Source organism: Pantherophis guttatus, chromosome 2, assembly GCF_059756535.1.
Source record: "Pantherophis guttatus breed Tessera chromosome 2, ASM5975653v1, whole genome shotgun sequence".
Lineage (NCBI taxonomy): Eukaryota > Metazoa > Chordata > Lepidosauria > Squamata > Colubridae > Pantherophis > Pantherophis guttatus.
In genome coordinates, this window is record NC_142064.1 from 70178557 (window position 1) to 70191477 (window position 12921).

A 12921-nucleotide genomic window follows, 5' to 3' on the forward strand; every position below is an offset into this window, starting at 1 on the left:
GGGGAAAATAAAACAGGAGGAAATCATCTCTTGGTGGTTTGCTGATGAAATTTAGTTCCAGAATTTCTGAACTGCAACCAAGGGGTTGGGAGTTGAATGCAGCAGTAAATTCCTTATCCATGCCCAGATATATAATGATATCAATGAAACTTGTCTCCTACCTGTCCAAGGCGGTGCTGGTAGGCATACTCCTACCAAACCCTCGCACAGCCATCTGATGAAAATATGGAATGCAATGGAGATTTGCTGCAATAATGGCCAGGGAATCAGAAGGGTTAACAAAAAATCCATTTTGACCCAGAATCATGTAGCGGTCCTAAAAGAGAAAATAAAATATATTGGGTAGGGAATGAGTAAGGAAAGAAGAACATCTGCAGTGCTTGTGCAAAAATAGCTGGATTCTCCTTTTTTTCAATTTGCAGTCTAGCAAGAGGGAGACCCAAAATTGTTATTTGGCTTTAGTCTGTGGCTTGCTCTAAATCCCATGGAGAAGTTTAATTTGGTTGAATAAATTATGAAAAAATATAATAGCTTGTGATTCCAAGGTTTCATATTCTTTTTTCCTGGAAACATACTCTCTTGAAGAATAGTAACATTTCCTCCTTACATTAAGCTTGATTAAAAAGGAAGGAAGGAAGGAAGGAAGGAAGGAGATATCTTTTATCTGTACTCCTTCATTGGGAATTGCAAAATCAATTTTGAACTTTTAATTCTTATTTGTATCTTATAACAAAGCATAATGTTATCAACTGTTTTCTTTAATTGAACTGTGAAGAATTATGCTCTATAAATCTTTCACTACTAGGCAGGAATTGTTATCCAACAATCTTTTCAGCAAAGGAAGGATAAACAACTATAAGTTAGAATGAGATAAAGAATTGAATTTAACTGGAAATATCAAGTCCAGTATTACATTTCCTAAAATGGTCACACAATACTTGGTAGAAAGTTCTTCATGCCCTAAACAAAGGAGTTAAAAACGTGCCTTCAAAGTATCATTTACACAGGTTTCTTCATCTGTTGCTTACTGATAAAATCAGAAAAAAAACCTTTCATTATTCTACCAAGAACTGGAGATTATTTTGGTAGTACTATGAATAATGCAAAATGAAAAAAACCCAGAAGTGTGGTGGGGTGGAGGTCCCATGGCTAGGTTCAGCTGTATACACAATTTGTTTACCTGACACTTAGAATAGAATAGAATAACAAAGTTGGAAGGGATCTTAGAGGTCTACAATCCCCTGCTCAGGCAGGAAACCTTATACCATTTCAGACAAATGGTTATCCAATCTTTTCTTAAAAACTTTCAGTGTTGGGGAATTCATAACTTTTGGAGGCAAGTTGTTCCACTGGTTAATTGTTCTAACTGTCAGGAAATTACTTCTTAGTTCTAGGTTGCTTCTCTCCTTGATTAGTTTCCATCCATTGCTTCTTATCCTGCCCTCAGGTGCTTTGGAGAATAGCTTGACTCCCTCTTTTCTGTGGCAACCCCTGAGATATCTGAACACTGCTATCATTTCATTGCTTCCAACAAGGAACTTCTACCAGTTTTCCAATTCTAACTGCCAAGCATTTCTAATTCTATCAAAGAGATGCATGCATCTGTCTGGAAAATCCATGAGATACATTATGAACTTGAAATGTATATTCCAATACATGTTATGAAGTTGAAAAAGCTACAGCTGATCTCACGTAAGCAACTAAACAATATATTTTAGAACTCTAAATATTTTAACACTGAACAATGTTGAACCACTGAATCGTTCATAATAGTGAGGGAGTTTTAAGGTGCATAACTGATAAACTAAATCATTAATTTCTTCTGTGCTTAAATAAAAGTCCAATATCTATGTGAAAGATAGAAATCTTCTGAAAGTTTCAGTTATGAAGTTAGTTTCCCCAAACCTACCCCATCAGCATCAAATGCAGCTCCAAATCCATACTCTCCTCCTTTCATTGCTTCCAACAAGGAAGTGGCATATGTTAGGTTTGGATCAGGGTACTGGCCACCAAAATCTTCCAGAGGGACACAATCAACTGCAGAATTAGCAGGAGCTCCCAATTCCTCGCACAGGATCCTCCGGACATAGGGGCCCATCACTGCAAAAGGGATTTGCCTTCAATTTAAAGGCCATTTTCATATAAATATTCAGAATGAACACCTTCGTGCATTTAAAAAAAATGGATTTGATTTGCATTAAACAGGGTCCCAAAGGTGCTTTTTCAAGAGTCAACCAGACTTTTCTTGTTTTTTCTTTGAAGATGTTTCGCTTCTCATCCAAGAAACCAGAAAGTCTAGTTGCCTCTTGGAAGAAGCACCTTTGGGAAAACTATGACCTGGATGACTGAGAATCTCCATAGACACTAAAGAGGTTATTATATCACTCTCTATTAAACAAGGTATCCTGCAATTCTTGAAAAAAAATGCCTCTATATTTATATGCATATAATCTCCTTTAAAAAGATGAAGGCTATGAAAGATCTGTTTATACCAAATAATTTAGGGAACAAATTACAGTAAAAACAATAGTAAAACCAAACTATAATCAATAAATCAATGAAAATAGAAGAGGTTCAGCATTAAGCACATGGAATAGGCACTTCTTTATTTTTTTGTTCTACAACGACTGTAGAAGGAATGCAGTAATTTCACTGAGTGGTAAGAGACATGTCTGGTTCAGTTGAGGGCATTTCGGAAAAGTGAAACAAATGTATGATGTTTCAGTCATTTATTGCACTTATTTTGTTCTTTATGCTGCTATAGAAGTAGAGGTAGCCGTCGACTTACAATTGTTCATTTAGTGTAACTGTTCACAGTTACAACGGCACTGAAAAAAGTGACTTACGACCAGTTTTCACATTTACGATCATTGCAGCATCCCCGTGATCACATGATCAAAACATTGGCGCTTGGCAATTATTTATTTATGACAGTTGCACTGTCCTGGAGTTCATGTGATCATCACTTGTAACTTTCCCAGCCGGGTTCTGACAAGCAAAGTCAATGGAGAAAGCCAGTTTCACTTAACGACATCAAGATTCACTTAACAACTGCAGTGGTTTTGCTTAACAATCGTGGTAAAAAAAGTTGTAAAGTGGGGCAAAAGTCACTTAACAACTGCCTTGCTTAGTAACAGAAATTTTGGACTCAGTTGTATAAGTTGAGGACCACCTGTAGAATATCTAAATTGGCAGTTTGTCCACTTTTTCAGCCACATAATTTGGTGACCCACTAGGGCCTACCCCAGTTCAGCTGCTTATGTCATTTGTTCAATAAAAAGCCTGTATCAAAACCAAACATATTAGTGTGGTGATTAATTTAAAGGTAGTTTGATTCTGGATTAATTTGTACTCTGGAAATTCACACCTGAAAGTCCAGCTATTTTATAAAAATAGTGAGAACACAGGGCAGCAATATATACCATTTGTTATATATTAATAAATAACAAACTTTATTTGGGGGAAAAAAACCCATGAGAGTGCTTAAGAAATAGCTGTATAATACCAGATATAATTCAAATATTCTACTAGTGGACATTTTATAGCAGTAGTCACACTGAAAGAGTTTTATGTTTGAGCAGTAGAAAAAAATGGTCTCAGGAAATGAAAGGAAACTGATTTTAAAAAAAGAATGTTGTTCTACTTAAACAACAACATCAAACATAATTAAAGGAAGAGACAGATTTTCTTCCACTTCTGCAAAGAATTTTGTGGCTCTTTGAAAATATCTCCTTAGCCAATTGTTGAGGGAAATAGCTGGTCTGAGGTCATATACTAAACTCAATTATAGTATCTGCATTTTTGTGGGGAGAAGAAAAACTGAATAGCATTAAAAAAAAATACAAATGGAAAACAGGCAGTGGTTGAAATGCGATTCACTTTGCGTATAAGAATGTAATAGAAAGATGCATTTCAACAATTTATTTGTGGTATAAACACTCTTGCCATATTTAACTTTTCTCAAGATGATAGTAATTAATTATTTTAAAACCTATTATTGAAGGTTTTAATAGAATAAACTGAAGAAACCAGTTTGTGGGCAAAAATGTATACACTTAAAAAATATAATAACGTATTTTTTAAATCTGTCACCTTTGTCCCAGTTATTTTTGCCACATTTGAAGAATTCCGGTTTCTACGAATTCTTCAACATATAATCCATTAAATGCATTTGTCATACCAAGTAACTATATCACTGTTAAGAATAAATTATCTTAGCACAGAAGTAATAACGTGTATGTGGAGTTGCTGAAAATAGTTTATATCCTAAGGGCTAAGCAGCTAGATTTTTCTATATATATATTTGATGTCCTTTCAATTCAAAAAGAACAAAGCTATAAATACTTTTCATGAGTTAATTGAAACAGAAAGTGTCCTGGTCATTCAAGAACTGCTTTTTCTCAGAGCCAACTAATTGTGAAGTTTCCGAAAGATGCCCTAATTAATTAAGCTTTCAAGCTGCCACTAATATTTTGGTTTTCAGCTGAAGAAAGGGGTTTTTCCCCTTCACTCTCATCTCCAAAATTAAGTCAGTAGGAAATTTAAGGCATCTCTCTGACTCTGTCCCACTCTCACCATACGCATAACTCCCTTAAGAACATGAGATATGGGAGACATTTTGAATATTATACTTAACAGCAAAATCATGTGCATTTCTCCGTGTTCATTAAGGATCACTCTCTAGCAAATGTATTTAGAAGGATAGCCTGTTATAAATCAATAGTAATTAATTACTGCATGAGTTTTAAATCTTATTTTCAGCATTGTAAAAATCAGTGGTTTACATATTGCATTAAAAATGGCGCTCTTTACCTCCATTCATGGCATCAATTCTGATCTTAAGTTGATTTGGCCCAGTTAGCAAGCCTCTAATAGAACTGAAATCAAAAATGGTCCGCAGAAGATTAAGGTAAACCTCCACAGAATCCACTATTTCAACTGTGCACAAAAGATCAAACAAAGAATATAAGTCAGGATACTGTGCTTGTAAGTACACACCACATAAAAATTATTACTATAAAAATTTTTATCACCGAGCAAGTGAAAATATATGCCATAAACACTTTGGGAATTGACCCAGCACCTCTTTCAAAGATCACCTCTCAATTTGGCAATTCAATGTCCATAGTAGAATTCTTGCTAGGGTTGTCTGAACTATCCGAAAAGGCAAAGTTGCTTAAAAGTTGCTGAATCAGCAGAAGTGCATTCTGTTGATGTCCATGTATCTGCATGTTCAGGCAACTTAGTAAGGTCCTTGGAGTGTTTCACTTTCAAGAATACAGGCCTCAATGCTTTACTGTATCTCAGAGTGTTACTTTAATGGTTTTTTACTTAAAGGGTTACTTCACAAAATGTCCCACTGAATGTTTTTGGTCAGCCATAATTTCTATCTGATCCTGTCAACTCTGAATTGTATTGTTAGCTTTTTGGATATTCTAGGAGTAAGCAAGGGAATAACTTAAGACATACTTAATTTATTTATTTATATTTCATATTTCTTAACCGCCTATCTCCCTCAGACAGGGGCTCTGGGCAGTAATAATCACGTTGGACTGATAAAGGCACAAGAAAAGGTAGGGTTGTAAGTTCTAAAACTCACTATATTACTTCCAGAACTGTTGGCACACAATAGAATAAAACAAAATATCAAAAAGATATCAAAAAGTCTAAAATAAAACCACAAATGAAAAAACTTTATAAAATGACTATGTGGCTTAGTAACACAATGACCACAAAAATCCATAATCAATTTAGCAAAGTAAAACAAAGGCTGTAGAATGAGAAACTGAAATTTCAACTCATGCTTTAAGTTTAGAAGTAAAATGCCTAAAGAAAAATATGTAGAATGGGAATGCTAAGCTAACAAGAACCAGGGAAACAGAAAGTTAAATATTGGTTTGAATTTCAATCACAGCCAGAATAAGATCATTATCAATATGGTATTGCCTTTATAGTACTAAAATTTATATGAAACTTATAAACAGTTGGGTAACAAGGGAAAAGTCACATTTCCATTCTGGATTTCCTATTTCAGTTCTAATATACTACCATGCCAATAACTTTTTAAAGGACTAACTTTTCAGTTTTAATTGCAAATTTCCACACTATGGAAAAGAATTCAATACCCCGGAAAGGCTTGAATTTATTCTCCAGATCAAACTCCTGTCTTCCCAACCGAGACAAATCAATTCTCAAATCAGGGCAAATGGCATACTCTTCAAGGGTTTTGCTAATCTGATAAATTTTATCAGAAACAACATCTGGAGCTGGACCTGAAAAGATAATACAAACATAAGCTTTTATCAGTTCTTGAATATCACCACAAAACAGAGATTAAATGCTTTTAAATACAAAATAAATTTTATGTATTATTACGAGATATACAATAGTTTAAATTAACATAGTATTTTAGCAGTACATATTTTATTAGAGCTTTTTATGGTCTCTGAAATCTTCAGATGGATCGTTGGTCTTACCTGATACGTTCCTTCTTGTTGAGTGGAGACAGCAGCCAGCGTGGGTAGTGCCCATCCAATCAGCTTGAAGGACTGAGCCTGCCAATTATTCTTAGTCCCGCCTTGTTGCCGGGCATGCCCAGTTTTGGCGAAGACTGGAAGACAGACTCGGTGTGTGGGACCAAGGAAAACAAGGCAGAAAGACAGAAAAAAGGTTCTCGAGTCCAGCGTGAAGAAAAACAGGGAAGGGTCTGGCTGCTGTCTCCACTCAACGAGAAGGAACGTATCAGGTAAGACCAACGATCCTTCTCCATTGAGAGTGGAGACAGCAGCCAGCGTGGGACATACCCAAGTTCACTGTCCCGAAGTAAGGGGGGGATCACGCTGGACCGCATTGTCCTCTCCGGCAACAACTCTTTGCAGAACTCGGCGACCAAACGAGGCTTCGGCTGACGCAAACTGGTCGAGTTTGTAGTGTCTGATGAAGGGGCTAGGAGAAGTCCACGTGGCCGCCCTACAGATTTCCAGCAAAGAAGCCTGTGTCGCCCAAGCTGCCGTCGTAGCTGCGCTGCGGGTGGAGTGAGCTGTCAAACCTGAAGGGCGCGGAAGGGATCTAACATCATAGGCTGTGGCGATAGTCTGGCGAATCCAACGACCGATGGTTGAAGACGAGACCCTACTGCCTTGAGAAGTAGGTAAGAAGGATACAAAAAGAGACTCCGAACGACGGAAAGGAGCCGTCCTCTTCAGGTAAACCCGCAGTGCCCGCCGGACATCAAGGGAGTGCCAGCGACGTTCCCGAGGATGAGTAGGCCGGGGGCAGAAATTTGGCAGGATAAGCTCCTGGGCACGGTGGAACACGGAGTTGATCTTCGGCATGAATGTCGGGTCCAAACGGAGCACCACCCGGTCTGAGTGAAAAACGCAAAGGTCCGGATGGGTGGACAAGGCGGCGAGCTCAGATATGCGGCGAGCCGAAGTAATGGCCACCAGGAAGGCGACCTTGCAGGTGAGAAGTCTGAGACTGGTAGTCTGAAGAGGCTCGTATGGAGAACTCGTAAGAGACTGTAAGACCAGAGGAAGGTCCCAGGTAGGGTAGCGATGCAGAACAGGAGGGCACAAGTTCTTTGCTCCCCGAAGGAAACGACGGATCAATGGGTGTTGAGCGAGAGACGACAAGGAGCCGCAGGTAAGTACCGAAGATAAAGCTGCAATGTGTCGGCGGAGAGTGTTAGGAGAGAGACCTTGGGAAAGGCCCTTCTGCAAAAACATCAAAATATGTATAATAGACGGTTGTAGAGGCATGACACCGACCTGATTACACCAGTTGCAGAAACTCCGCCAGGTGGCAGAGTAAATGCGTTCCGTAGAAGGCCGTCGGGAGGATAATAAGGTATGTACAACATCTGCCGGGACTTGTACCTCCCTCAAAGTGCACCGCTCAATCTCCAAGCGGTTAGATTGAGCCAGGCCGGGTCTGGGTGCTTCAGAGCGCCCTGCGAAAGCATATTGTCCGAGAGAGGAATGCGCCACGATGGGGTCACCGATAGGGACACGAGGTCCACAAACCAGGGTCTCCGAGGCCAATGAGGTGCTACAAGGATCACTTCCGCTCGCTCGGATAGAATCTTGCGGATGACCCTGGGAAGGAGGGTCGTCGGAGGAAATGCGTACAGGAGGCCCGACGGCCATGGAGTTCGAAGAGCGTCGACGCCGGCCGCTCGAGGATGTGGGTACCGAGAAAAGAACAGCGGAAGTTGAGCATTCTTGTGAGTTGCGAACAGGTCGATTACTGGACGGCCGAAGCGAAGAGACAGTTCCTGGAAGAGGAGCGGAAGGAGATGCCATTCCGCATTGTCTATCCGCTGGCGGCTCAACCAGTCCGCTTGAACATTCTGTACCCCGGAGATGTGTTCCGCCCGAAGGGAACACAGGTTGCGCTCTGACCAGACTCCCAATGCGACTGCCAGAGTCAGAAGAGACTTCGATCTGGTGCCCCCCAGTTTGTTCAAATGAGCCTTTGCGGCGACGTTGTCCGTGAGGACGAGGACGTGGGCTCCGGAGACCAGATGACGGAGTGACCTTAGAGCTAGAAAAACCGCCTTCAGTTCCAGCCAATTGATGGGATGTCGAGCTTCCGAGCTTGTCCAAGTCCCTTGAGCTAGTTGACCTTGGCAATGGGCCCCCCAACCCAGGAGACTGGCATCTGTCGTCACCACCACCCTCGAGGGTTCGAGGAAGAAACAACCCGCCGATAGAGCCGGGGAGCGCCACCACCGGAGGGATCTTCGTACCGCTGGAGGAAGTGGGATCGGCTTCAATGAAGTGCCTCTGCCGGCCTTCTGTAAAGGTAAGAGAAACCATTGGAGTTCCCTGGCGTGGAGTTGAGCCCAGGGAACAATAGCTATTGCAGATATCATCTTACCTAAGAGTTGAGATAAGACATAGGGGGAAACCACCCGACTCCCTTCAACCTGGGAAATTAACTGCCTCAGACTAGCTTGTCTATCGGGAGAAAGAAAAACTTTGCCCTGAAGGGAGTCAATCAGGGCACCCAAGTGTACTAATCTAGTGGAGGGAGAGAGATGGCTCTTCTCTAAATTAACAGAGAAGCCATGAGCCGCTAGCGTCTCAACCGTCAGGCGAATATCTAGGGCAGCCTGTTGCACAGAAGGGGACAACAGAAGAATATCATCTAAATAACACATGAGGCGGACTGAACGGAGGCGGAGCCGAGCCGCCAAGGCAGCCAGCACCTTCGTAAAGGTGCGAGGGGCAGAAGAGAGGCCAAATGGGAGGGCCCTATATTGGTAGTGAGCTCCGTTATAACAGAATCTCAAAAACTGTCTATGGGACGGGAGGATAGGAATATGAAGGTAGGCCTCAGTTAGATCAATGGAGGAGAGGAGATCGCCCCTCCGCACACCGTCAAGAATAGATTTTAATGATTGCATTTTGAATTTCCGATACACAACGTATCTGTTTAAACGTTTGAGGTCCAGAATAGGACGCCACCCCCCCCCGATGATTTGGGGACCAGAAACACCCTTGAATAGAATCCCGATCCCTCCTGACCCGGAGGTACAGGTTGAATAGCCCTGATAGACAGGAGATGCTGAACCGAAGAATCCATGAGGGACCTCCTGCCGGGATTACGAGAAATCGGACAGCAAACAAAGGTGCGAGGGGGGGGGGGGCGATAAATTCAATGGCCAACCCAGATTTTAAGGTGGCGTGGACCCACTTGTCCGAAGTGGATTCTTCCCAGACAGTGGCAAAAAGACCCAATCTGCCACCAATGGGAGGATCCAAAGGGCAATCAGCGACGGCGACGGGCGAAACGACCTCCTCCCCCTCGAAAGGGCCGCTTGAAATTAAAGGAACGCCCCCTGAAAGCCCTATCGGAAGAACCCCGCTGCCTGCTGAAAGACCCATCTCTCCTAAACGTGGGAAAAGGAGAAGAGGAGGACCCCCCATCCACACCTCGAGAGAAAGAACGAGAAGGATAAGGTGAGAAACGGGGAGCCCCTCTCCGGAAAACCGCTGCTAAAACCTTCTTTTTGTCCCTGGTTTCTGTGAGGAAAGGCTCTAAAGCGTCCCCGAAAAGCTTCGTGCCCTTGAAGGGAACCGAAGCCAATCGCCACTTGTGTCTGGCATCTGCCTGCCAGTGACGGAGATACAGCAAACGACGAGCCGTGACCGCTGAAGCCAAAGATTTAGCGGAGAACCTGGCAGCATTTAGAGTAGAGTCGGCTGAAAATTGTACGGCAGCCACAATTTTATTCAGGTCTTGTCTGATATGAGCATCTCCTGGAGCTAGCTTGTCTTGTAATTGACGCAACCACAGTAAAGTTGTCCTATTGAAGAAGGAAGCCGTGGTGGTTGCTTTAATCGCCCAGGAAGAACTTTGAAAAGCCTTTTGAAGAACCTGATCCGATCTGCGTTCATCAGGGCGGAGCCCTTCGTCAGGCTCGCCCGGAACATTGGAGTTAGGAAGAAGAGCTGCAACTGGAGCATCTACCGAAGGGATTTGAAGAAGAGTCTCAAGATCCGAGGATACTTGAAAGTTTCTTTTGTCATTAGATGAAGGGAGGGGAGCAGATGCCGGGGACTCCCACTGACGTTTCACTACATCCAGAAAGAGAGGAGGGGTAGGAACGGAAGTTATAGGTCTAGCTGGTTCTGCGAACATCGGGTCCAACGATGCAGAAGAAGAAGAGTGGGGAACTGGATCAGCGTTTGGGGAGGATAAACGGGCCGTATTAACAGCCTTGAAAAGCAAGAATTTGAATAAGGCTTGAGGAAAGAGACCTGTGAAGGCTGGCTGATCCGGAGGAAGGTTCTCATCTTCTGACAGGTCAGAATCAGGATCTCCTTCATCGATCAAAGCTGAAGGGTGACTGTAGTGAGAAGACGTAGGGGAAGCGGATCGAACTGAATGAGAACATCCTTCGACACTGTGGCCTGCTGAAAAGGGGGAGGTCTCTCTCACCGATCCATGTTGACTGAAGAAGCCCGAACGGGTGGCTAAGGACCGTTGAACCGCCGCCCCAATCATTTGTTGTAGTTGATCTGGAGGAACGACCGAGTTCAAAGAACAGGCAGGCACAGAGTCAGAGGAAGGAGCCTCCGGTACCGTTGCTGGATCAGGAACCGGCTGTTGAGAAACTGAGTCAGTGCCCCACAAATTTTCCTTAGAAATAGTCGCTGGACAATCTTATAGAGAGAGCTGGTCAGGAGTAGGTGAATGAGGCAAGGAGACTGTAGGTGGATTAGAAGGGGCAGGAGATTGAAGAGTGGAAGGAGGCAACTGGGCGCATGCCTTGTCACATAATCTGGTCAAAACTTTGTCTCTACGTTGTTCCACTTTGGAAGAAGAGGATGACAAGCCACGTGAGGAAGACTTGTGATGGGAACGTGACCGTTGAGAAGTCCTGGAATGTGATCTGGCATCTTCCCTGGCAGATTGCTGGGTAACAGACATGGAGTCTGATTGGCCAACTTCACCTGCACTGGCCTTCCGGCCGTGCTTAGACTTTGAAAGGGCCTTAGGCATGGTAAGAAATTGAGAGTAACGCCCCCCCACATACCAGATAGTGACTCAATAATCAGACTCTGAATAAGTAAGGGAGCGAGAGGAACTCCACAGGAGGCAGACTCGAAAAATTGTCACTCAATGGTTACACTCAAGGCCAGACAAATTAAGTTGGGAGCGAAAAACTCCACGAACTGGAAGGTGTGGTGGCGATGGTGGGGGGGGGAAGGCTTTGGAGCGTTACTGTAGGTGAGGAGGCAATCAATCAAGTAATCAGGCAAATTAAGGTCACAGGCTTGTGACCGTTATAAAGCGAGCACACGGGTGGGGGCGCGAAGCTCCACTAATTTTTAATGGTGGCCGGCACCTAAATAAACAACTGCTGCCACAGATTAAGGGGGGCGTGAAGCTCCACTGGGCTCAATGAGAGAAGCCTCCAGATTAAGGCCACTGCAGCACAGGAGGAGGGGAGGGGGGCGCGAAGCTCCTCAGTTGCGATCACGCAGCCAGCATCTATAAATCAGCGAGAATCAGCCACGAGGAAATTAAACAGGCCGCATTTACCGGAAGTAAAACAGAGGCGGGGGCGCGAGGCTCCTCAAGCGAATCACTCAGCCCGCCACGCTTCACCTTCAATTTAAATAGAGGGAGGAAGCAGCCGCAAAGGGAGCGTTCCGGCAGGCAGCTTATTTATTGCTCTCCCCCAACGGCGGCAAAATTTGCAGTTTAAAATGGCGGGCGCCGCTATAATTTGCCTCCCGAAACGGCCGCTAATGAAAGGGGCGAAAGTGAAAGTAAGCGAGGGAACGAGGAGAGCGCAACGGGAGGCTTGTCCCCCGAAGATCAACGTTCCAAATGCCTTCCCTTGAGGGGATCGAGGGCAAGGAATCCCCATGCCCTTGTTAGAGCCAGGAGAGCCCGCTATTAACGAAAGTCCACCTCCTTCTTCAAAACTCACAACACGATGTCAGGACGTTCCAAGTCAGCCAGAGAAGCAGTCAGTGTCCAAATCGAATCGCTAGAGCAAAGTCAAAACAGTCCAAGTCCAAATTTCCGAAAAAAGGCCAATAGGAAGGAAATAAAGGGAGAATTTTAGCCAGAGAGAAGTCCCACACACCAGTCAGCGCTGAAGGACTGAGCCAAAAACTGGGCATGCCCGGCAACAAGGCGGGACTAAGAATAATTGGCAGGCTCAGTCCTTCAAGCTGATTGGATGGGCACTACCCACGCTGGCTGCTGTCTCCACTCTCAATGGAGAATAAAACTGATCTGAACATCCAACGTTGAATCTTCTGAAAAATCAAATTAAACTCCTTGGGTTTAATATCTCAGCAAATATTAATTAGTAGGATTTTTTTTTTTCAATCTAGTTCAATTATTGGACCCAGATTGTTGGGGGCAATATGCTGACTTTGTAAACTGCTTAGAAAG

At 43.4% G+C, this 12921-nt stretch overlaps 1 protein-coding gene across 1 annotated transcript in view; it reads right to left on the bottom strand.

Annotated features, from left to right (window-relative positions):
• The window catches only part of PGM5 (phosphoglucomutase 5), a 67680-nt gene that overhangs the window by 35829 nt on the left and 18930 nt on the right, over positions 1-12921 (bottom strand). Inside the window, exons 3-6 of the mRNA XM_034410287.3 lie at positions 6126-6272; positions 4813-4938; positions 1910-2100; positions 162-316 (exon numbers count right to left, since the gene is read on the bottom strand). Of these exons, the coding sequence (XP_034266178.1) occupies positions 162-316; positions 1910-2100; positions 4813-4938; positions 6126-6272 (619 nt within the window). The remainder of the gene's footprint in view (positions 1-161; positions 317-1909; positions 2101-4812; positions 4939-6125; positions 6273-12921) is intronic.